Below are 26460 nucleotides of genomic sequence, written 5' to 3'. Positions count from 1 at the left end.
CTACCAATGGATTATTGGTACCAAATAGAGGTTTTGAACAGGGTTTTGAATCTTTACATAGAGTTTGGATGCAATCAACTTTAAGGATATATCTTGTTTTAGCCAGTGCCACATGCTTCATGTTTTCTCTGCTAGCACCCATTTCTTAAAAATGGTTTTGGAAATTATGTGTATTAATAATGCTTCATAACAAAAAGTAAGAAATAGAGACCTTGTACAGAGATATTTTAATAAAATGTAATGGTTATGTTAATAACCCAAAATAGATGTCATGATTAAGTGATATTTCAGTGAAAGAATTTTTCAGTAAGAAAACTCCAAATAAATAGGCCTAAACCCACTTTTAATTAACCGTAGTAAAAAGAAGTCTGGCAAATAACAAAAGAAATTTACTTTTGGGAGTAATCTAGCCTGTCATATTAAATCAACTAACACTAGAAACAATGGATATTGTCACTGTTCCTTGTTAGTAGTTTCTTTGTGTGGCAAAGGTTTGGCTTATAAAAATTCAAACATATTTAATCCCTGAAATATTATTTGGGATCATTTTACATTATAGGGATCATTATAGCCCACATTTTGGAATATTGGGATATAATATGATTAGACTAAAACAGGACAGAAGAATACAAAGTAATCTCAGTGCTTTACATAATGCCATGTACTTTAAAGCACTTGATTATTATGTTGATTGTCACTCAGTGGCCATTACTTCAAAACATTGACACATTAAATCTCAGAAGTTCAGTGCTAAAAAATATATTTAAGCTTATTAGATGGCTTTTAATCTGAAGCCATTAGTGTTTTAAAATAGTTTATCTTAATGGAGCAAGAGAATGCCAAGTGAACCTTTCCTTGCACATTTTAAAATAAGAGCAATTACCCATTAAAGTTGCTACCTTCCAAGTATATTCTGTGGCTAAACTCAATACATGTACCTAAGCAATTTGTAAATTATACTACATAATTGTATATTTTTATAATCATTTTAAATATTTTTTTATGATAATGCTAGTGAATAAAATCAAAGTATTGTTTTTTGAAATTGTAAGTGCCAGGTTTTGTTTTGAAATGAAGTAATTGTTAAAACGCTCTTATTTACAAACCAATTGCATTGCTATAGGGACAAATTGGGAGAGGAACTCTTACATGTCCATCGAAAAAAGTAATTAACCTCACTGTGATAATGAGTAGAGTAGCCTTTGGTCATTTGTGGGATGAAGGTCCCTTTTATCTTACTGCCATAATTCTCCTCAGTATGTATGTTGACATGGACTGAGATAATTCCTTTCCTGTTTATTAAATTATCTTTCCTTAGTTCTCGTTATTCTGTCCAACACCATATAAGAATTATGGATAATCTGTCTATAACAAGGTGTCCTGATGTTGTACTTGATTAAAATAGACCATCAACCTGTTTACTTGAATGATGATTAGGATATGGACCACCAATGCATCCATTTGCCTGATACTGACGGAGACTAAGAAGCTAGTTGTCTACAGTCTCATTGAGTTTGCCTTTCTTGACACTGTCTTCCCCTTTCCCTACTTCTCATTCTATAGCTTCCTTTTACAACTTTCTTATTTGACTTTAAGTCTATCTGCTCCGTATTTCTCTTTACAAAACTGAAAAAAAAAAACAGAAAAGTTAATATAATTAACACTGGGATTAATGTCTTCACACCTATGTGCTGCTCCTCCTCACAAAATAGTTTACTTATTTCTAACTGTGGAAATTGATGTATTTCATTTAAAAGAATTTCAAACAATGGCAAATAAGCACTACAAAGCATAATTTTCCATAATTTTGGGAGACATATTCCTATCAAGAAAACACTTTTCCTACTTTCTGAAGATTACACTACTCAGAGGAAAATTTTGTAGTAATTTGGAAACTATAGATTGAGAATCTAAACCAGCAGAGATGACAGAGTGCATGTATAGGTTCTTTTTAATTTCTTAATATGGTCTCAACCTCTGGCTTACCAATTTCCACTCTGCTTTCCTTAAAACTGTATTTTTTGATCTGTTTTACATATCAATATCAAAGGTAGCATATAACACTCCTTGAGTTCTTATAAATGTTGCCAATAGAAACTTGTGGAGGCTTTTGGCAGCCAACAAAATCCTAGGATTGGACTCAAAGAGCATCTGTTCAAAGGATCACAAAGAGGATGGAACTTCTTGTTGTAGAGTCATATAACCTCTCTGCCAGAGGCTCTTCATCTTAACACAATTATTCTATAGTTTAATTAATTTAATTTAATTTATTTAGGAATAATTTTTATTGGAAAAATGAATGCTAAAATAATATATTCGTTCTATGTGATAAATCTCTCCCTCTCTACTGTTGTGGTCATCATCATTGACATCATTATTATAATCATCATCGTCGTTGTCGTCGTCGTCATCATCATCATCATCATCATGATGATCTCTTACTGAGAGATTTTGACCTAGTTTTCTGGCATCTGCTCATTCTTACCTAGTCCTGAATTTTTATTATAAAAATTTATTTAAAATAACTTTAAGTCAGTGGTGCTTAAATATTAATTTGCATTAGGATTACCTTGTAACTACATATATTTATGTATGCATATGCACCCCCCCACACACAAACACTTACAAATGACAATGTATTAGTTTGACTTTGAAGCTGAACACAGTGGTTCACAGTGGTTGATCACACACTGGAGTGAAATCAATAGTGCCCAGTCAAGAAGCTGGAAGCTACATAATACAGAAAACAGTTAAGTGCCCAGTGTGAAGATAGAGGCCCAGAAGCCATCTTGAAGAATTTGTTGTGTAAATTTGGATTTAAAAGCTGATGAATATCATGTCCATAGGCAATAACAACAAGATAAGTTCATCTGTTTAAAAAGAGTTGAGCATGTAAGAATGTGCTAGCCTCTCTCTTTTGCTTTTGTACCATCTCAGATCCCTATCCTATTAGGTAATGGCACTGATGCTCAAGGTGACTGTTTTCTAATCAGTTTACTGACCCACACATTGCTCACTTCTGGAAGCATATTCATAGACACACTCAGTAATGACAAAGATTAACCCATATATATCTATATATCTATATCTATATATATATCTATACCTTTACCTATTCTTATATCTATATTTATCTATGTCTATGTATCTCTCTCTCTCTCTATATATATATATATATATATGTACATATATATGATATAAGTACATATATCACCGAGTTGTTAATTTCTTAAATCTGATGTGAGCTCAAGATTACCATTTCTAACTAGTCATCAGGCCAAACTAATGCTTCTAATTCAGACATTTCAATTTCAATAATTTCTATAAAACCTATAATTGTTCATTAGAAGAGGTTAAAATCTGAATTCTCTGTCATCTGACTTCTACTTTTAAAATTCCATTGTCTTCTACCATTCTCTTTTCATCTCACTCCAATTTCTAGTTTTCTCATGATGAGTCTCAGGGTTTGTACTATTTTCTTGAATGTTCTCTTTGCAGAAGTCTACATACTATTTTTCTAAAAGGTCTTTCCTGAGCACCCAACCTCAAGAATCTCCCCTCCTTTGACCTCAGTCTCCAAATCAGTCATTTTTATTATAGTATCACCTATAATTTCACAGTGATCTCCATTAGCTAATACTACCTTTTATTCATTTATCTTGCTTATTCTATATCCCTCTGTTTTTGTTAGTGGTTGACAGGTATGAGGGACTAAGTTTTAGAAATATGGGGAGAAAGGGGATAAATAAATAAATTATAACCTAGAAGTATGTGAGTTGTAGCATAGTGAACTAAAAAGTTATGCATGGGAATGGTATAACCTGAGTGATTGAAATTAGTATCTCTGTCCAGTATAAATGAAAATTTTATAGTGTTAATGATCCTGTATACTTAGTAGAATAATTTTGCTTGAATAGCATCACATTAATGGTTAGTTTTCTATATCTGTGAACTAGAATGACTTTATATAATAATCTGATTTTATATTATTCAAGACATATCTTGTTTGTATACACATTTTTGCTTCTATCCTCCAAAATATGGCTTCTGGGAGGAGCATTATCTCATGGGTAGGACAATTCCAGATAAACTCTTTTGTATGGAACTCTGCCTACTTTAAAATATCGTAAAACAGTAACTTTCCATATGTTGTTTTAAATATCCTTAGTGCCAGTTATACTTCCACTATCTCCCTGATCTGTTATACACTCCAATCCCTCTCTTCACCTAAACTTCCCTTCTTACTTCATATCATTTTTCTACTCTCACTTTTTGCCCAGGCTGTTAGAAAGTTTACAACTAGTAGATGTGTGTTTGGCTTTTTCAAACATGCCTAATATTAGTTATTCCCCTCCATATCCTGTCAAATCCTCTGATCCCTACTTAAACCACTTTTCTCATTATTTCCCCCTTTTCTTTCAGAGAAGAAACAGTTGCCTCCATATATAATATTGTAGTGTGACTGTTAATGGGACTGGTGGCTTATGACAGAATTATGTGTAAAGAGTCAGTTATTTTAAAGTTGGCTATACAGAAAGCATAGACTGTATGTACTTGTAGACATGAATGCATTTTCAAATGCTTTCAAAATTTTCTTTGTATGCTAATTTTATTTTCTTCTTAGTTATAGGGATGCAGAAAAGAATTTCCACAATATCTCTAACAGATGCTCCTCTGCAGACCATTCCAACAAAGAGGAAATTGAAGATGTCTCAGGAATTCTTCGGTGTACTGCTAATGTACTCGGTATATTAACTATATGTTTTTATATGATTAACAGAGATTATGAGGGGAAGGGAAAGTAAAGGAATGAGTGTTTCATTATTCTTATGTTTGGAGACTGTTGAAATTAGAGACCAAGATTTTGTCACTAAATATTTGATTTCACCCATGAAAATATTTGTGTGTGAATTACAAACAAGTTCTTTACTTGTAAACTCAAAAAAACAAAAAAAAAAGCAAAAATAAATTGTTTCATTCCTGGGGAACATTTTCAAATATTTATATGATATTAGTGTTAGCCAGACATAGTACATGCTTCTCTGGTGCTTACCTTAACCTGAACTGCATGATCTTCCATTCTACTCAAGGTTAAACTTTTCTTATTTCTTAGATGCCCTTGTTGTAGCATATCAGTGAGGCTTGTCATCCACTGGGTTGCCATAATTGGGCCTAGGCCTAAGGACTGTGTATCTTGAAGATGCCACTATTTACCTTCAGGATTTTGAATACTTCCAACATGAATAAATGTACTGCTATGAGTGGAACCATGTACTCTGTTCTTCAGTTGAAAAAAGTATGAAGGCCTTGGTATACAAGAGTAGTCTACATAGATGATATCACAGCTGTAATCTGTTTAGCCCTTATTTCTTACAGAAGTTATGTAATTTTTTATCATTTAATTTTATTTTGCTTACTTAATTTAAGTGAACAGAATTCCATTCTTTTTGGAATACCCATTCTTCTTTATGCGTCAGATAGGAATATAGAGCACATTGGAGGACCAACAATGGATTCATTGTTTGTTGCTTCTATCGATCCCTTCCTGCATTGAAGATCTTGAAAACAGTTGCTTAACAAAGCCTGATTCTTAGCCCTCCCAAAATGTGGAGGAAAAGTTTTCACAAATAAGAAACCTCCTGGGGTTGGGGATTTAGCTCAGTGGTAGAGCACTTGCCTGGAAGGCGCAAGGCCCTGGGTTGTCCCCAGCTCGGAAAAAAAAAAAAAAAAAAAAAAAAAAAAAAAAAAAAAAAAAGAAACCTCCCCAGTGGATGGTGCTAGATTGTGAGGGACACTTTTAATATATTTGATATCTCTACCAATCACCTATTGTTTATAATTCTTGACTCTGACTTGCTATATAAAAAGGAGTTAATAAACTCATCCAAAACAAAAAATAATTTTTTCTTCTACTTAGTAACCAGTTGAGTCCATTTTTGTCCCATGATTTGCACATTGATTTCTTCTTTTCCTTTTTCAATTTATTAACTTGAGCATTTCTTTTTATCTTTTCTATCTTTATTAACTTGAATATTTCTTATTTACATTTCGATTGTTATTCCCCTTTCTGTTTTCTAGGCCAACAACCCCATAACCCCTTCCCCTCCACTTATATAAGGGCTTCCCCTCCCCATCCTTCCCACATTACCATCCTCCCCCCAACAATCATGTTCACTGGGGGTTCAGTCTTGACAGGACCAAGGGTTTCCCCTTCCACTGGTGCACTTACTAGGCTATTCATTGCTACATATGAAGTTGGAGGCTAGGGTCAGTCCATGTATAGTCTTTGGGTAGTGGCTTAGTCCCTGGAAGCTCTGGATGGTTGGCATCGTTGTTCATATGGTGTCTTCAGCCCCTTCAAACTTCCAGTCCTTTCTCTGATTCCTTCAATGGGGGTCACGTTCTCAGTTCAGTGGTTTGCTGCTGGCATTTGTCTATGTATTTGCTGTATTCTAGGTGTGTCTCTCAGGAGAGATCTACATCCAGTTCCTGTCGGCCTGCACTTCTTTGCTTCATCCATCTTATCTAGTTTCGTTGCTGTATGTGTATGGGCCACATGTGAGGCAGGCCCGGAATGGGTGTTCCTTCTGTCTCTGTTTTAATCTTTGCCTCGCTATTCCCTTCCAAGGGTATTCTTGTTACCCTTTTAAAGAAGGAGTGAAGCATTCATATTTTTGTCATCCTTCTTAAGTTTCATGTGTTCTGTGCATCTAGGGTAATTCAAGCATTTGGGCTAATAGCCACTTATCAATGAGTGCATACCATGTGTGTTTTTGTGTGATTGGGTTACCTCACTCGGGATGATATTTTCCAGTTCTATTCATTTGCTTACGAATTTCATAAAGTCATTGTTTTTGAAAGCTATAATATTCCATTGTGTAGATGCACCACATTTTCTGTATCCATTCCGCTGTTAAAGGGCATCTGGCTTCTTTTGAGTTTCTGGCTATTATAAATAAGGCGGCTATGAACATAGTGCAGCACATGTCATTGTTATATGTTGGGGCATTTTTTAGGTATATGCCCCGGAGAGGTATAGCTGGGTCCTCAGATAGTTCAATGTCCAATTTTCTGAGGAACCTCCAGACAAATTTCGAGAATGTTTGTACCAGTCTGCAATCCCACCAAGATTGGAGGAGTGTTCTTTCTCCACATCCTAGCCAGCGTTTGCTGTCACCTGAGTTTTTGACCTTAGCCATTCTCACTGGTGTGAGGTGAAATCTCAGGGTTGATTTTGATTTGCATTTACCTTATGACTGAAGATGTTGAACAGTTCTTTAGTTGTTTCTAAGCCATTTTGCCTTGCTCAGCTGTTAATGATTCGTTTAGCTCTGAACTCCATTTTTAGTAGGGTTATTTGTCTCCCTGCGGTCTAATTTCTTGAGTTCCTTGTATTTTTGGATATAAGCCCTCTATCAGTTGTAGGATTGGTAAAGATCTTTTCCCAATCTGTTGGTTGCCGTTTTGTCCTGACAACAGTGTCCTTTGCCTTACAGAAGCTTTGCAGTTTTATGAGATCCCATTTGTCGATTCTTGATCTTAGAGCATAAGCCACTGGTGTTTTGTTCAGGAAATTTTCTCTAGTGCCCATGTGTTCCAGATGCTTCCCTTGTTTTTCTTATATTAGTTTGAGTGTATCTGGTTTGATGTGGAGGTCCTTGATCCACTTTGACTGAAGCTTTGTACAGGGTGATAAGCATGGATCGATCTGCATTCTTCTACATGTTGATCTCCAGTTGGACCAGCACCATTTGCTGAAAATGCTATCTTTTTTCCATTGGATGGTTTTGGCTCCTTTGTAAAAAATCAAGTGCCCATAGGTGTGTGGGTTCATTTCTGGGTCTTCAATTGTATTCCACTGCTCTCTCTGTCTGTCTTTGTAACAATAGCATGCAGTTTTTATCACTATTGCTCTGAAATACTGCTTGAGTTCAGGGATAGTGATTCCCCAGTAAGTCCTTTTTATTGTTGAGGATAGTTTTTTTAGCTATCCTGGGTTTTTTTTATTCCAGTGAATTTTGCAAATTGTTGTCTAACTCTCTGAAGAATTGGATTGGTATTTTGATGGGGATTGCATTGAATCTGTAGATTGCTTTTGGTAAAATGGCCATTTTTACTATATTAATCCTGCCAAACTATGAGCATGAGAGATCTGTCCATCTTCTGAGGTCTTCTTCAATTTCTTTCTTCAGAGGCGTGAAGTTCTTATCATACAGATCTTTCACTTGCTTGGTTAAAGTCACACCGAGGTATTCTATATTATTGGGGACTATTATGAATGGTGTTGTTTTCCTGATTTCTTTCTCGGCTTCTTTCCCTTTTGTATAGAGGAAGGCTACTTATTTATTTGAGTTAATTCCATACCCAGCCACTTTGCTGAAGTTGTTCATCAGGTTTAGTTGTTTTCTGGTTGATCTTTTGGGATCACTTAAATATACTATCATATCATCTGTAAATAGTGATATTTTGACTTCTTCTTTTTCAATCTGTATCCCTTTGATCTCCTTTTGTTGTCTGATTGCTCTGGCTAGAACATCAAGAACTATATTGAATAAGTAAGGAGACAGTGGGCAGCTTTGTCTAGTGTCTGATTTTAGTGGGATTGCTTCAAGTTTCTCTCCATTTAGTTTAATGTTAGCTACTGGTTTGCTGTATATGGCTTTTGCTATATTTATGTATGGGCCTTGAATTCTTATTCTTTCTAGGACTTTTATCATGAAGGGGTGTTGAATTTTGTCAAATGCTTTCTCAGTATCTAATGAAATGATCATGTGGTTTTTATCTCTCAGTTTTTTTATATAATAGGTTACATTCATGGTTTTCCATGTGTTATACCATCACTGCATGTCTGGGTGTAGCCTACATGATCATGATGGATGATTGTTTTGATGTGCTCAGTTTGCCAGAATTTTATTGATTTTTTTTTGTCGTTATTCATAAGGGAAATTTGTCTGAATTCTCTTTTTTCGTTAGGTCATTGTGTGGTTCATGTATAAGAATAATTGTGTCTTCATAGAAGGAATTCAGTAACCCTCCATCTGTTTTAATTTTGTGGAATAGTTTGGATTATATTGGTATGAGTTCAGATAGAATATTGTACTAAACCCATCTGGACCTGGGGTCTTTTTGGTTGGGAGACCTTTAATGACTGCTTCTTTTTCTTTAGGAGTTGTGGGGTTGATTAAATGGTTTATCTCTTCCTGATTTGACTTCGGTACCTGGTATCTGTCTAGGAAATTGTGAATTTCCTGCAGATTTTCAAGTTTTGTTTAATATAGGCCTTTGTAATAAAATCTGATGATTTTTTGAATTTCCTCTGCTTTTGTAGTTTGTCTCCCTTTTCATTTCTGATTTTGTTAATTTGTACACACTATCTGTGTCCTATTGTTGGTCTGGCTAAGTGTTTATCTATCTTGTTGATTTTTTTCAAAGAACCAGCCTTTGGTTTTGTTGATTGTTTGTATAGACCTTTTTGTTTCTGCTTGTTTGATTTCAGCTCTGAGTTTGATTATTTCCTGCCTTCTACTCCTTCTGGGTGTACTTTCTTCTTTCTGTTCTAGAGCTTTTAAGTATGTTGCCAGGCTCCTGCTGTATGCTCTCTCCCGTTTCTTTCTGCAGGCACACAGAGCTATGGGTTTTCCTTAGTACAGTTTGCATTGTGTCCCATAAGTTTGAGTATGTTGTACCTTCATTTTCATTAAATTCTAAGAAGCCTTTAATTTCTTTCTTTATTTCTTCCTTGACCAGGTTATCATTGAGTAGAGCATTGTTCATCTTTCACGTATATGTGGGCGTTCTTCCCTTATTGTTGTTGAAGATCAGCTTTAGCCTGTGGTGGTCTCATAGGACACATGGGATTATTTCTATCTTTCTGTATCTATTGAGGCTTGTTTTATGACCAATTATATGGTCAATTTTGGAGAAAGTACAGTGAGGTGGTGAGAAGAAGGTATATCCTTTTGTTTTAGGATAGAATGTTCTATAAATATCTGTTAAGTCCATTTGGTTCATGACTTCTCTTTAACTGTCTATGTCTCTCTTTAATTTCTATTTCCATGATCTGTCTATTGATGAGAGTGGCGTGTTTTAATCTGATACTATTATTGTGTGAGGTGCGATGTGTGCTTTGAGCTTTAATAGGGTTTCTTTTATGTATTTAGGTGCCCTTGTATTTGGAGCCTAGATATTTAGGATTCAGAGTTCATTCTGTTGCATTTTTCCTTTTTATTGAATGTGAAGGGTCCTTCCTTACCTTTTTTGATGACCTTTAGTTGAAAATTGATTTTATTTGATATTAGAATGACTACTATAGCTTGTTTCTTCAGACCATATGCTTGGAAAGTTGTTTTCCAGCCTTTCACTCTGAGGTAGTGTTTGTCTTTGTCTCTGAGGTGTGTTTCCTGTAGGTAGCAGAATGCCGGGTCCTCATTGCATATCTAGTTTTTTAATCTATGTCTTTTTATTGGGGAGTTGAGACCACTGATGTTGAGAGATATTAAGAAATAGTGATTGTTGCTTCCTGTTATATTCATATTTGGATGTGAGATTATGTTTGTGTGCTTTCCTTCTCTTTGTTTTGTTGCCAAGACGATTAGTTTCTTAGTTTTTCTAGGGTGTACCTTGCCTCCTTATGTTGGGCTTTACCATTTATTATCCTTTGTAGGGCTGGATTTGTAGAAAGATATTATGTAAATTTTGTTTTGTCATGGAATATCTTGGTTTCTCCATCTATGTTAATTGAGAGTTTTGCAGGATACAGTAGCCTAGGCTGGCATTTGTGTTCTCTTAGGGTCTGTATGACATCTGTCCAGGATCTTCTGGCTTTCATAGTCTCTGGGGAGAAGTCTGGTGTGATTCTGATAGGTCTGCCTTTATATGTTACTTGACCTTTTTCCCTTACTGCTTTTAATATTCTTTTTTATTTTGTGCATTTGGTGTTTTGGCTATTGTGTGAAGGGTGAAGTTTCTTTTCTGGTCCAATGTATTCGAAGTTCTGTAGGCTTCTTGTATGTTTATGGGCATCTCTTTCTTTAGGTTAGAGAAGTTTTCTTCTATGATTTTCTTCTACGTTTTTTTATTGGTCCTTTGAGCTGGGAGTCTTCACTCTCTTCTATATGTATTATCCTTAGGTTTGATCTCCTCATTCAGTCCTATATTTCCTGTATGTTTTGATCCAGTAGCTTTTTCCATTTTCCATTATGTTTTACAGTTTTGTATATGATTCCTATGGAATCTTCTGCTTCTGAGATTCTCTCTTCCATCTCTTGTATTGTGTTGGTGATGCTTGTATCTAAGGCTCCTTGTCTTTTCCTTTGGTTTTCTATATCCAGGGTTGTCTCCCTTTGTGAGTTCTTTATTGCTTCTATTTCCATTTTTAATTCCTTCACCTGTTTGATAGTGTTTTCCTGGAATTCTTTCAGGGATTTTTGTGATTCCTGTCTATAGGCTTCTACTTGTTTATTTATGTTTTCCTGTATTTCCGTAAGGGAGTTCTTTATGTTTTTCTTGAAGTCCTCCATCATCAAGATCAAATGTGATTTTATATCTAGATCTTTCTTTTCTGGTGTGTTTGGATATTCAGTGTTTTCTTTGGTGGGAGAATTGGGCTCCAATCATGCCATGCAGTCTTCGTTTCTGTTGCTTGGGTTCCTGCGCTTGCCTCTCACCGTCAGATTATATCTGGTGTTACTTTGTTCTGCTATTTCTGATAGTGGCTAGACCGTCCTATAGGCCTGTGTGTCAGGAGTTCTGTAGATCTGTTTTCCTGTTTTCTTTCATCCATTTATGTGAAGAGAGTGTTCTGCTTTCGGGCATGTAGTCCTTCCCGTCTACTTGTCTTCAGCTGTTCCTGTGGGTATGTGTGCTGAGTCCACCAGGCAGGTCACTTGGAGCACAAAACTTGGTCTTACTTGTGGTCCTGCGGCCGAAGTGTCTCCTGTGGGGCTAGTTTTGAGCTCTCTGAGAGGGTGGAAACCAGTAGGGCCTGAGTATCCTTTTCCTGAGGCCCCTGTGCACCGGTGTCCCAGATGGTGTTAGGTGTTTTCCTCTAGAGTAAGAAATGTGGGCAGTGTGTAGTGTCTTCTGGCTTCCCAGGTGTGTCTGCTCCTCTGAAGGTTTAGCTCTGCATATTGATTTCTGTTCCCTTCGTGTTTTTGTTCTATTAGTCATTGTGAGAACACAGCAAAGTCCTCCCAAGAGGCCCTTATGCAAGAGAAAATAGATACAAATGGTAGCTTCTCTGCTTATGGCTCTGAGTATTAAATTGTTGCATTATTTCAATCCCAATGTCTGATGCATGCTAAGATAATCTAATTCTAGTTGCTTAGTATTTTAAAACAGTGATATGCAAAGCCTAATTTTAGTTTGTAGCAGTTGTAAAACTATGCTTGTACTCCTATAAAACAGGACATTTTAAATTTTATTAGAAATTATGCTGGTATAATGAAATGTGTATCATAAGGGCCTGTGCTGTATTTGTTTTGAACATGTTGCTACTTGGTACCGTGGCTTAGACTTAGCTAGCAATAGAAAGACAGAGGGAAAAAGAATGTAGAGAATTAAGAATGTTGGATGAGAATTTATGCCATGCTGTTTGCTACAACCAGTTAAATATCAATGTAGTTATAACATTCTCATTTTTAGTAATCATTCCATTCATTTACATCTCAAATGATATCCCACTTCCAGGTTACACCTTGACAAGCTCTACCTCCCTCTCCCTCACTTTGCCTCTGTGAGGGTGCTCCCCCAACTATCCACCCTTTCCAGCCCCACCACTCTAACATCCCCCTGTACTGGGGCATCAAACCACCACAGACCAATGGCCTTTCCTCAAATTAATGTCAGACAAGGCCATCCTCAGCTACATGTATATCTGTAGCCATTGATCCCTCCCTGTACACTCTTTACTTGATGGTCTAGTTCCTGGGAGCACTGGATGGTCCGTCCAGATGATGTTTTTCCTATGGGGTTGTAATCACCCTCTCCTCCTCTGGTCCTTCTGCTAGCTCTCCCACAAGGATTCCCAAGCTCAGTATGATTGTTTGTTCCAAGCATCCTCATATTGCATTGGTCAGTTGCTGCATGAACCTCCCAAGGAGCAACTACACCAGGTTCCTGTCAGCAAGTGCCTCTTGGCAACATCAATAGTGTCAGGTTTGGAGTCTGCAGACAAGATGGATTCCCAGGTGGGACAGTCCCCAGATGACCCTTTCTTCAGTCTCTGCTCCACTTTTTTTTTTGTCCCTATTCTCTGTTTGAACAGGAACATTTCTGGGTTAAAAACTTTGAGATGGGTGTGTGGTCCTCAACTGGGGACAGTGCCTATCTAATGGAGATTGTCTCTACAGGTTCTATTTCCCCTTCTCTGTGCATTTCGACTAAAGTAGCACCCATTGGAATCTGGGAATTTCTCATTTCCCTGGTATCAGGAATCTTCCAGTGGCTATCCCCAGTTCATTATCCCCACTGCTACATATTTTTATTTGATTTTCTGACCCTATGTACCTCTTTGTTGTCTTCTCCTGTACCTGATACTGCTTCCTTATTTCCTCTCCCTCCTCCCTACCTCCCAGGATCTCTCTCCCTCCCACAATCATCCTGCTCCCCCACCTCCACCTCAATGCAGGACTGAAACATCCCTACTTTTCCTTCATCTTAAGTTCCCTATGGTCTATTGTGGTCATTGTAAGCATTTGAGATAATATCCACTTATCAGTGAGTACATACCATGTGTGTTCTTTTGTGTATCAGTTTTACCTTCTTTACAATGATATTTTCTAGTTTGATCTATTTTCCTGAGAATTTCATGAAGTCTTTGTTTTTAATAGCTGAGTAGTATTCCATTGTGTAAATGTACCACATTTTCTGTTTCCATTCCTCCAATGAAGTATATCTGGGTTGTTTCTATTTTCTGGCTATTATAAATAAGGCTGCTATCAACATAGTGAAGCAGGTGTTCTTGCTATATGTTGGAACATCTTTTGGGTATATGCTCAGTAGTGGTATGTCTGGATCTTCAGGTTGAACTATTTACAATTTTCTCAGGAACTGGCTTATTGATTTCCAAAGTGATTTCACTAGCTCGCAATCCCACCAACAATGGAGGACTGTTCCTTTTTCTCCACGCCCTTGCCGGCATATACTGTTGCCTGCATTTTTTTATCTTAGCCATTTTAAATCGTGTTAAGTAGAATCTCAGGGTCATTTTGATTTGCATTTTGCTGATGCCTAAGGATGTTTTACAACTCTTTAAGTGCTTCTCAGCCATTTGAGATTCCTCAGTTTAGAATACTCTGATCAACTGTGGACTCCATTTTTTAATGGGGTAGTTTGGTTCTCTGGGGCCTAACTTCTTGAGTTCTTTGTGTATTTTGGATGTTACCACTATGTTGGATGTAGGATTGGTAAAGATCTTTTCCTAATCTGTGCACTGCTATTTTGTTCTATTGACAGTGTCCTCTGCCTTACAAAGCTTTGCATTTTTATGAAGTCCCATTTGTTGATTCTTGATTTTAGGACATAAGCCACTGGTGTTTTATTTAGGAAAATTTCTCCTGTGCCCATATATTTGAGGCTATTCCCCACTTTCTCTTCTATTAGATTCAGTGTATCTGGTTTTATGTAGAGGTTCTTGATCCAGTTGGACTTGAGCTTTATACAAAGAGATACGAATGGAACAATTTGCATTCTTCTATATTCAGACCACCAGTTGAACCAGCACCATTTGTTAAAATGTTGTCTTTTTTCCATTGGTTGGTTTTAGTGTCTTTGCCAAAGATCAAGTGACAATAGGTGTGTGGGTTCATTTCTGGCTCTTGAATTCTATTCCATTGTTCTTCCTGTCTTTTGCTGTACCAATAGCATGCATTTTTGTTTGTTTGTTTTTTTATCTCTATTGCTCTGTAATACAGCTTGAGGTCATGGATGGTGGTTTCTCCAGAAGTTCTTTTATTTTTGAAAACAGTTTTCCCTATCCTGGGTCTTTTTTTAAAAATGAGTTTGAGAATTGCTCCTTTTAACCTCTATGAAGAATTGAGTGGAATTTTAATGGGGATTGCATTGAATCTGCACATTGCTTTGGGTAAAGTGGTGTATTAAATCAGCTAATCCATGAGTATGCCAGAGACTAAACCACTACCCAAAGAGTACACATGCACAGACCCATGGCTCCTGCTGCATTTGTAGCAGAGGATGGCCTTGTTGGGCACTAATGGGAGGTGACACCCTTGGTCCTGCCCAGGAGTGATGCCCCAGTGTAGGCGTATGTCAAGGCAGGGAGGTGTGAAGTGGTGGATGGATGGGTGGGAAATATCCTCATAGAAGAAGGATGGAATAGGGGGTTTATTGATGGGAAAACAGGAGAGGGGTTAACATTTGAAATGTAAATAAAAAACTATTCAGTAAAAGAAATGTATGTGTCTCACAACTCTGTGACTTACTTCATTATCAAGGAAGTAAGCAATAGAAGTAGTTGACAATTTTATATTTACTGTTATATTTTCATAGATATACTATATCTTCTATGTAGACAAAACTACTTTCTAGAACACATAGAAGGTAATTTTCCAGTCCGATACAAACTGCTGTGTAGTACTGAATGAATAGAATAGGATGATATTCACACAGAAATGTACATTGCAAAATCAGGATACAAGTGAGAGTATAGAACCAGAGAATAAACTTCATAGGTTCATTTCTAATCTGGACATTGATTATAGAATCTGTTATTTTATTGAAAATACTAGGAAAAGCAAAATATTCTCAATTTTAAGGAGACACCACAATTTCTTCATTGGAGTTAATGTTTGACATTATTATTTTCATTTAGTTTAGCATTTTTGTTAATATTTTAACTGGGATTCAAACCTAGTAAAACAAAAAATATCTTATTAAGACACAGGATTATTTAAATACAGTTTAACTTTATGAAACAAATTCATACTTAGTTTTGTTAATATAATTTTTGTAATTTAGAGGGAAGCTCGAAAATAGCAAAAATTTAAAATCCCAAATTACTTTGCCAATTACCTTCTAATATTCTCTTTTTTATTCTCTCTTCTTTCAACCCTCTTTCCTTCCATCTCATACATACATGTTCACACTACACACACACACACACACACACACAAAGAAACACACAGCATACATTCCATTTGAAAACCTTAAACATCATAGCCCTTACCCTAACTCTTTTGTTGTATTTTGATAGTATATGATCATCTAATCTTCAGTGTATATTAACCTTTTGTTGACTATCTCAACAATTTCTTTTATAGCTAATTATTTTCTTTTTTTATTTATTTATTTATTTTTTATTAACTTGAATATTTCTTATATACATTTCGAAAGTGTTATTCCTTTCCTGGTTTCGGCAACATCCCCTTCCCTCCCCCTTCCTTATGGGTGTTCCCCTCCCACCCTCCCCCCCATTGCTGCCCTCCCCCAACAGTCTAGTTCACTGGGGTTCATTCTTAACAGGACCCAGGGCTTCCCCCTTCCACTGGTGCTCTTACTAGGATATTCATTGCTACCTATGAGGTCAGAGTCCAGGGTCAGTCCAGATGTATAGTCTTTAGGTAGTGGCTTAGTCCCTGGAAGCTCTGGTGGCTTGGCATTGTTGTACATATAGGGTCTCGAGCCCCTTCAAGCTCTTCCAGTTCTTTCTCTGATTCCTTCAACGGGGTCCTATTCTCAGTTCAGAGGGGTTTGCTGCTGACATTACGCCTCTGTATTTGCTGTATTCTGGCTGTGTCTCTCAGGAGCGATCTACACTTCTGCACTTCTTTGCTTCATCCATCTTGTCTAATTGGGTGGCTGTATATATATGGGCCACATGTGGGGCAGGCTCTGAATGGATGTTCCTTCAGTCTCTGTTTTAATCTTTGCCTCTCTCTCCTGCCAAGGCTATTCTTGTTCCTTTTAAAGAAGGAGTGAAGCATTCACATTTTGATCATCCGTCTTGAGTTTCATTTGTTCTAGGCATCTAGGGTAATTCAGGCATTTGGGCTAATAGCCACTTATCAATGAGTGCATACCATGTATGTCTTTCTGTGATTGGGTTAGCTCACTCAGGATGATATTTTCCAGTTCCAACCATTTGCCTACAAATTTCATAAACTCGTTGTTTTTGATAGCTGAGTAATATTCCATTGTGTAGATGTACCACATTTTCTGTATCCATTCCTCTGTTGAAGGGCATCTGGGTTCTTTCCAGCTTCTGGCTATTATAAATAAGGCTGCGATGAACATAGTGGAGCACGTGTCTTTTTTATATGTTGGGGCATCTTTTGGGTATATGCCCAAGAGAGGGATAGCTGGATCCTCAGGCAGTTTAATGTCCAATTTTCTGAGGAACCTCCAGACTGATTTCCAGAATGGTTGTACCAGTCTGCAATCCCACCAACAATGGAGGAGTGTTCCTCTTTCTCCACATCCTCGCCAGCATTTGCTGTCACCTGAGTTTTTGATCTTAGCCATTCTCACTGGTGTGAGGTGCAATCTCAGGGTTGTTTTGATTTGCATTTCCCTGATGACTAAAGATGTTGAACATTTCTTTAGGTGTTTCTCAGCCATTCGGCATTCCTCAGCTGTGAATTCTTTGTTTAGCTCTGAACCCCATTTTTTAATAGGGTTATTTGTCTCCCTGCGGTCTAACTTTTTGAGTTCTTTGTATATTTTGGATATAAGGCCTCTATCTGTTGTAGAATTGGTAAAGATCTTTTCCCAATCTGTTGGTTGCCGTTTTGTCCCAACCACAGTGTCCTTTGCCTTACAGAAGCTTTGCAGTTTTATGAGATCCCATTTGTCGATTCTTGATCTTAGAGCATAAGCCATTGGTGTTTTGTTCAGGAAATTTTTTCCAGTGCCCATGTGTTCCAGATGCTTCCCTAGTTTTTCTTCTATTAGTTTGAGTGTGTCTGGTTTGATGTGGAGGTCCTTGATCCACTTGGACTTAAGCTTTGTACAGGGTGATAAGCATGGATCGATCTGCATTCTTCCACATGTTGACCTCCAGTTGAACCAGCACCATTTGCTGAAAAATGCTATCTTTTTTTCCATTGGATGGATTTGGCTCCTTTTGTCAAAAAATCAAGTGCCCATAGGTGTGTGGGTTCATTTCTGGGTCTTCAATTCTGTTCCATTGGTCTATCTGTCTGTCTCTGTACCAATACCATGCAGTTTTTATCACTATTGCTCTGTAATACTGCTTGAGTTCAGGGATAGTGATTCCCCTGAAGTCCTTTTTATTGTTGAGGATAGTTTTAGCTATCCTGGGTTTTTTATTCCAGATGAATTTGCAAATTGTTCTGTCTAACTCTTTGAAGAATTGGATTGGTATTTTGATGGGGATTGCATGAATCTGTAGATCGCTTTTGGTAAAATGGCCATTTTTACTATATTAATCCTGCCAATCCATGAGCATGGGAGATCTTTCCACCTTCTGAGGTCTTCTTCAATTTCTTTCTTCAGTGTCTTGAAGTTCTTATTGTACAGATCTTTTACTTGCTTGGTTAAAGTCACACGAGGTATTTTTATTATTTGGGTCTATTATGAAGGGTGTCGTTTCCTAATTTCTTTCTCGGCTTGTTTCTCTTTTGTGTAGAGGAAGGCTACTGATTTATTTGAGTTAATTTTATACCCAGCCACTTTGCTGAAGTTGTTTATCAGCTTTAGTAGTTCTCTGGTGGAACTTTTGGCATCACTTAAATATACTATCATATCATCTGCAAATAGTGATATTTTGACTTCTTCTTTTCCGATCTGTATCCCCTTGATCTCCTTTTGTTGTCTGATTGCTCTGGCTAGAACTTCAAGAACTATATTGAATAAGTAGGGAGAGAGTGGGCAGCCTTGTCTAGTCCCTGATTTTAGTGGGATTGCTTCAAGTTTCTCTCCATTTAGTTTAATGTTAGCAACTGGTTTGCTGTATATGGCTTTTACTATGTTTAGGTATGGGCCTTGTATTCCTATTCTTTCCAGGACTTTTTATCATGAAGGGTGTTGAATTTTGTCAAATGCTTTCTCAGCATCTAATGAAATGATCATGTGGTTTTGTTCTTTCAGTTTGTTTATATAATGGATCACGTTGATGGTTTTCCAGTATATTAAACCATCCCTGCATGCCTGGGATGAAGCCTACTTGATCATGGTGGATGATTGTTTTGATGTGCTCTTGGATTGGGTTTGCCAGAATTTTATTGAATATTTTTGCGTCGATATTCATAAGGGAAATTGGTCTGAAGTTCTCTCTTTCTTTGTTGGGTCTTTGTGTGGTTTAGGTATAAGAGTAATTGTGGCTTCATAGAAGGAATTCGGTAGTGCTCCATCTGTTTCAATTTTGTGGAATAGTTTGGATAATATTGGTATGAGGGTCTCCTATGAAGGTCTGATAGAATTCTGCAGTAAACCCGTCTGGACCTGGGCTCTTTTTGGTTGGGAGACCTTTAATGACTGCTTCTATTTCCTTAGGAGTTATGGGGTTGTTTAACTGGTTTATCTGTTCCTGATTTAACATCGGTACCTGGTATCTGTCTAGGAAATTGTCCATTTCCTGTAGATTTTCAAGTTTTGTTGAATATAGGCTTTTATAGTAAGATCTGATGATTTTTTGAATTTCCTCTGAATCTGTAGTTATGTCTCCCTTTTCATTTCTGATTTTGTTAATTTGGACACACTCTCTGTGTCCTCTCGTTAGTCTGGCTAGGGGTTTATCTATCTTGTTGATTTTCTCAAAGAACCAACTTTTGGTTCTGTTGATTCTTTCTATGGTCCTTTTTGTTTCTACTTGGTTGATTTCAGCTCTGAGTTTGATTATTTCCTGCCTTCTACTCCTCCTGGGTGTATTTGCTTCTTTTTGTTCTAGAGCTTTTAGGTGTGCTGTCAAGCTGCTGACATATGCTCTTTCCTGTTTCTTTCTGCAGGCACTCAGCGCTATGAGTTTTCCTCTTAGCACACTTTCATTGTGTCCCATAAGTTTGGGTATGTTGTACCTTCATTTTCATAAAATTCTAAAAAGGTTTTAATTTCTTTCTTTATTTCTTCCTTGACCAGGTTATCATTGAGTAGAGCATTGTTCAGTTTCCACGTATATGTGGGCATTCTTCCCTTATTGTTATTGAAGACCAGCTTTAGGCCGTGGTGGTCCGATAGCACGCATGGGATTATTTCTATCTTTCTGTATCTGTTGAGGCCTGTTTTTTGACCAATTATATGGTCAATTTTGGAGAAAGTACCATGAGGAGCTGAGAAGAAGGTATATCCTTTTGCTTTTAGGGTAGAACGTTCTATAAATATCCGTTAAGTCCATTTGGCTCATGACTTCTCTTAGTCTGTCTACGTCTCTGTTTAATTTCTGTTTCCATGATCTGTCCATTGATGAGAGTGGGGTGTTGAAATCTCCTACTATTATTGTGTGAGGTGCAATGTGTGTTTTGATCTTTAGTAAGGTTTCTTTTACGTATGTAGGTGCCCTTGTATTTGGGGCATAGATATTTAGGATTGAGAGTTCATCTTGGTGGATTTTTCCTTTGATGAATATAAAGTGTCCTTCCTTATCTTTTTTGATGACTTTTAGTTGGAAATTGATTTTATTTGATATTAGAATGGCTACTCCAGCTTGCTTCTTCTGACCATTTGCTTGGAAAGTTGTTTCCCAGCCTTTCACTCTGAGGTAGTGTCTGTCTTTGTCTCTGAGGTGTGTTTCCTGTAGGCAGCAGAATGCAGGGTCCTCATTATGTATCCAGTTTGTTAATCTATGTCTTTTTATTGGGGAGTTGAGGCCATTGATGTTGAGAGATATTAAGAATAGTGATTATTGCTTCCTGTTATATTCATATTTGGATGTGAGGTTGTGTTTGTGTTTTTCTTCTCTTTTGTTTTGTTGCCAAGATGATTAGTTTCTTGCCTCTTCTTGGGTATAGCTTGCCTCCTTATGTTGGGCTTTTTACCATTTATTATCCTTTGTAGTGCTGGATTTGTAGAAAGATATTGTGTAAATTTGGTTTTGTCATGGAATATCTTGGTTTCTCCATCTATGTTAATTGAGAGTTTTGCAGGATACAGTAGCCTGGGCTGGCATTTGTGTTCTCTTAGGGTCTGTATGACATCAGTCCAGGATCTTCTGGCCTTCATAGTTTCTGGCTGAGAAGTCTGGTGTGATTCTGATAGGTCTGCCTTTATATGTTACTTGACCTTTTTCCCTTACTGCTTTTAATATTCTTTTCTTTATTTTGAGCGTTTAGTGTTTTGACTATTATGTGACGGAGGTGTTTCTTTTCTGGTCCAATCTATTTGGAGTTCTGTAGGCTTTTGTATGCCTATGGGTATCTCTTTTTTAGGTTAGGGAAGTTTTCTTCTATGATTTTGTTGAAGATATTTACTGGTCCTTTGAGCTGGGAGTCTTCACTCTTTCTATACCTATTATCCTTAGGTTTGATCTTCTCATTGAGTCCTGGATTTCCTGTATGTTTTGGACCAGTAGCTTTTTCCACTTTACATTATCTTTGACAGTTGAGTCAATGATTTCTATGGAATCTTCTGCTCCTGAGATTCTCTCTTCCATCTCTTGTATTCTGTTGGTGAAGCTTGTATCTACAGCTCCTTGTCTCTTCTTTTGGTTTTCTATATCCAGGGTTATTTCCATTTGTTCTTTTCTTGATTGCTTCTATTTCCATTTTTAATTCCTTCAACTGTTTGATTGTGTTTTCTGGGATTCTTTCAGGGATTTTTATGATTCCTCTGTAGGCTTCTACTTGTTTATTAATGTTTTCCTGTGTTTCTCTAAGGGAGTTCTTCACGTCTTTCTTGAAGTCCTCCAGCATCATGATCAAATATGATTTTGAAACTAGATCTTGCTTTTCTGGTGTGTTTGGATATTCCATGTTTGTTTTGGTGGGAGAATTGGGTTCCGATGATGTCATGTAGTCTTGGTTTCTGTTGCTTGGGTTCCTGCACTTGCCTCTCGCCATCAGATTATCTCTAGTGTTACTTTGTTCTGCTATTTCTGACAGTGGCTAGATTGTCCTATAAGCCTGTGTGTCAGGAGTGCTGTAGACCTGTTTTACTGTTTTCTTTTTGCCAGTATTGGGGACAGAGTGTTCTGCTTTCGTGCGTGTAGTTTTTCCCCTCTACAGGTCTGCAGCTGTTCCTGTGGGACTGTGTCTTGAGTTCACCAGGCAGGTCACTTGCAGCAGAAAAGTTGGTCTTACCTGTGGTCCCGAGGCTCAAGTTCGCTCGCGGGGTGCTGCCCTTGGGCTCTCCGAGGTGGCAGCACCCAGGAAGATCTGCGCCGCCCCTTCCGGGAGCCTCCGTGCACCAGGGTTCCAGATGGCCTCCGGTGTTTTCCTCTGGAATCAGCAATGTGTGTAGAGAGCAGTCTCTTCTGGTTTCGCAGGCGTGTCTGCCTCTCTGAAGGTTTAGCTCTCCCTCCCACGGGATTTGGGTGCAGAGAACTGTTTATCCGGTCTGTTTCCTTCAGGTTCCGGCGGTGTCTCAGGCAGGGCTCCTGCCTCACCTGGGCCCTCTCCCACGGGAGCCCAGAGGCCTTATACAGTTTCCTCTTGGGCCAGGGATGTGGGCAGGGGTGGGCAGTGTTGGTGGTCTCTTCTGCTCTGCAGCCTCAGGAGTGCCCACCTGACCAGGCGATAAGGTATCTCTCCCACGGGTTCTGGGAGCAGAGAGCTGCTGCGGGCCGGGATCCGCGGGTGTGGGAGCTAATTATTTTCTAATTCAAGAATCAGTTCAAGCATGATGATAGTTCTTATCTATTCCTTTTTTTCTCTGGAGTCTTTTCTCTTTTAAACCATATGTTTAACCTGTCAAATCATGTTTTTCAGGATGTAGTTCATTGATAAGGTGATTGTCTTTCATGTCAGTGGCCCTGGTTTCAACATCTAATATTGCCAAAAACAGATTAAGAAAGGTACTTAAAAGTATTTCTAATTAAAAACAGTGGCTAAACTAAAGCTGTAGTGTGCAGTAATATACATGTACAGGGTTGAGAGATTGGCTTAAGGAACATAAATAGTGCTTTTAATGTGATTCAATTTTTTCTAGCAGAAATATTTTTTTTTTAAATTAACAGGTAACAAAGCAGTGCCTTCTTGTCTGAAGTTGAAAAAGTTTTTGGCAACGAAGAATGTAGCACATACTCTCTGCATGTGTGCTTAAATGAAACAACACTGATGCTCATTAGTACATAGATACCAATCCTTTCCATCCTTTTGTGTCAGGGTCCTTAGCAGCCAGCATTCTGAAATTACTTTACTTGTTATTTTCTGTTATTTCCCATATCTGCCCCCCCATTTTATATCTGTTTTTCCTCCTATTTATAATTGGTACCTAGAAGAGAAGCTAAAAATAGAAACTGCTCAGAAAAATTGCACTGGTAGAAACAATACTTAACTGTTGCTGTAACCTTGCAAACATTTTCCCATAAACACACAGAATTCTGTGGGGTAATAATCCTCCCACACATGATGAACTGTGGTTTAACAAAAAATTCATTGATCATTTAAATCACCCACTAAAGTAATATTATAGGTATATAGCAAACTTTAGTCTATTGATTACTCAATTTTCCTTTATTTTCTTTTTGGTTTTGCTTTTGTTTGGTCATTTTTTATTGGTTATTTTATTTACTTGCATTTCAAATGTCATTCCCTTTCCAGGCTTCCCCTCCAGAAACTGCTATCTGATCCTCCCTAATCCTGCTCCTATGAGGTGCTTCCATATCTACCCACCCATCCTCACTGCATTGGCATTCCTTTACATGCGAGCATCAAGCCTTCACAGAACCTAGGGCCTTTCCTCACATTGATGTCCAAAAAGACCATCCTCTGGTACACATGTGGCTGTAGCCATGGGTTCCTCCATTTGTACTCTTTGGTTACTGGTTTCGTTGTTGGGAGCTCTGGGGCATCTGTTTGGATGGTATTGTTGTTGTTCCTGTAGAGTTGTAAACCCTATCAACTTCTTCAGTCTGTTCTCTAACCCCTCCATTGTGGATACCATGCTAAGTCCAATGATTGGTTCCAAGCATGTCTCTATATTTGGAAGACTGGCAGAACCTCTCAGGAGAGAGTTATATCAGGCTTCTGTCATCAAGCACTTCTTGACATTTACCATAGAATCTGAGTTTGGTGTTTGTATATGGGATGGATCCTTAAGTGGGGCAGTCTCTTTCCTTCATTCTCTACTACACACTTTGTCTCCTTAATTCCTCAAATGAATATTTTTCTCCCTTATGGGTCTTCAATTATATTCTGCTGATCTACCTGCCCGTCTCTGTACCAGTACCATACAGTTTTTATAATAATTGCTGTGTAATACAGCTTGATGTCAGGGATTGTGAATCCCCCAGAAGTTGTTTTTATTATTGAGGATAGTGTTCAATATTCTGGGTTATTTGTTATTACAAATGAATTTGCAAATTGCTCTTTTAAACTCGATGAAGAATTTAGTTGGAATTCTTTCCCATCTTTATTAAATTGGATATTTCTTATTGACGTTTCAAATGTTATTCCCTTTCCTGGTTTCCAGGCCAACATCCCCATATCCCTTCTATATGGGTATTCCCCTCCCCATCCTCCCTCCAACTACCGCCCTCCCCCCAACAATCACATTCACTGGGGGTTCAGTCTTGGCAGAACCAAGGGCTTCCCCTTCCACTGGTGCTCTTAGTAGGCTATTCATTGCTACCTATTAGGTTGGAGGCCAGGGTCAGTCCATGTATAGTCTTTGGGTAGTGGCTTAGTCCCTGGAAGCTCTGGATGGTTGGCATTGTTGCTCATATGGTGTCTTCAGCCCCTTCAAACTCTTCCAGTCCTTTTTCTGATTCCTTCAACAGGGGTCCCGTTCAAAGTTCAGTGGTTTGCTGCTGGCATTCGCCCATGTATTTGCTGTATTCTGGGTGTGCCTCTCAGGAGAGATCTACATCTGGTTCCTGTCGGCCTGCACTTCTTTGCTTCATCCATCTTATCTAATTGGGTGGCTGTTTAAGTGTGGGCCACATGTGGGGCAGGCTCTGAATGGGTGTTCCTTCTGTGTCTGTTTTAATCTTTGCCTTTCTATTCCCTGCCAAGGGTATTCTTGTTCCCCTTTTAAAGAAGGAGTGAAGCATTCGCATTTTGGTCATCCCTCTTGAATTTCATGTGTTCTGTGCATCTAGGGCAATTCGAGAATTTGGGCTAATATTCACTTATCAATGAGTTCATACCATGTGTATTTTTCTGTGATTGGGATACCTCACTCAGGATGATATTTTCCAGTTCCATCCATTTGCCTATGAATTTCATAAAATCATTGTTTTTGATAGCTGAGTAGTATTCCATTGTGTAGATGTATCATATTTTCTGTATCAATTCCTCTGTTGAAGGGCATCTGGGTTCTTTCCAACTTCTGGCTATTATAAATAAGGCTGCTATGAACATAGTGGAGCATGTGTCTTTGTTATATGCTGGAGAATCTTTTGGGTATATTTTGATGGGGATTACATTGATTCTGTAGATTGCTTTTGGCAACAAGACCTTTTTTTTTTTTTTTTCAATATTAGTTCTTCCAATCCATGATTATGGGAGGTCCTTCTATCTTCTTAGATCTTCTTCAATTTATTTCTTCAGAGACCTGAAGTTCTTGTCATACATATCTTTTACTTGTTTGGTTAGAGTTGCACTGAGGTATTTCATGTTATTTGTGACTATTGTAAAGGGTGTCATTTCCTTAGTTCCTTTCTCAGTCTGTTTATCCTTTGAGTAGAAGAAGGCTACTGATTTGTTTGAGTTAATTTTATACTCAGCCACTTTGCTGAAGTTGTTTTTCAGACTTAGTAGTTCTCTGGAACTTGTGGGGTCACTTAAGTATATTCTTATCTCATCTGCAAATAGTGATATTTTGACTTCTTCCTTTCCAAGTTTTATCCCTTTTCCCTCCATTTGTTGTCTGATTGTTCTGGCTAGGACTTTGAGTCCTAGAGAGAGTGGTCAGCTTTGTTTAGTCCTTGATTGCTTTAAATTTTCTGTATTTAGTTTGATGTTTGCTACTGGTTTGCTGTATATTGCTTTTACTGTGTTCATGTATTGGCCTTGAATTCCTGGTCTTTCCGAGACATTTAACATGAAGGGGTGTTGAATTTTGACAAATGCTTTCCCAGCATCTAATGAGATGATCATGTGGTTTTGTTGCTTGCATTTGTTTATATAGTGGATTACATAGATGGATTTTCATATATTGACCATTCCTGTGTCCCTGGGATGAAGCCTACTTGAATATGATGGATGACCATTTCAATGTGTTCTTGAATTCTGTTTGTAAGAATTTTACTGAGTAATTTTGCATCAATAAAGGGAAATTTGTCTGGAATTCTCTTTCTTTGTTGGGCCTTTGTGTGGTTATGTATAAGTGTAATTGTGGCTTCATAGAAGGAATTGGAAGGTGTCCCTTCTGTCTCTATTTTGTGGAATT

At 37.8% G+C, this 26460-nt stretch overlaps 1 protein-coding gene across 1 annotated transcript in view; it reads left to right on the top strand.

Annotated features, from left to right (window-relative positions):
• Gucy1a2 (guanylate cyclase 1 soluble subunit alpha 2) overlaps window positions 1-26460 on the top strand; it is an 83833-nt gene that overhangs the window by 26376 nt on the left and 30997 nt on the right. Inside the window, exon 3 of the mRNA XM_032909481.1 lies at window positions 4625-4746. Coding sequence (XP_032765372.1) covers window positions 4625-4746 — 122 coding nt within the window. The remainder of the gene's footprint in view (window positions 1-4624; window positions 4747-26460) is intronic.

This window comes from Rattus rattus, chromosome 8 (genome assembly GCF_011064425.1).
Source record: "Rattus rattus isolate New Zealand chromosome 8, Rrattus_CSIRO_v1, whole genome shotgun sequence".
In the NCBI taxonomy this organism is placed as follows: Eukaryota; Metazoa; Chordata; class Mammalia; order Rodentia; family Muridae; genus Rattus; species Rattus rattus.
The sequence above is the reverse complement of the archived record's forward strand: the minus strand, read 5'-3'. Positions and strand labels throughout refer to the sequence as shown.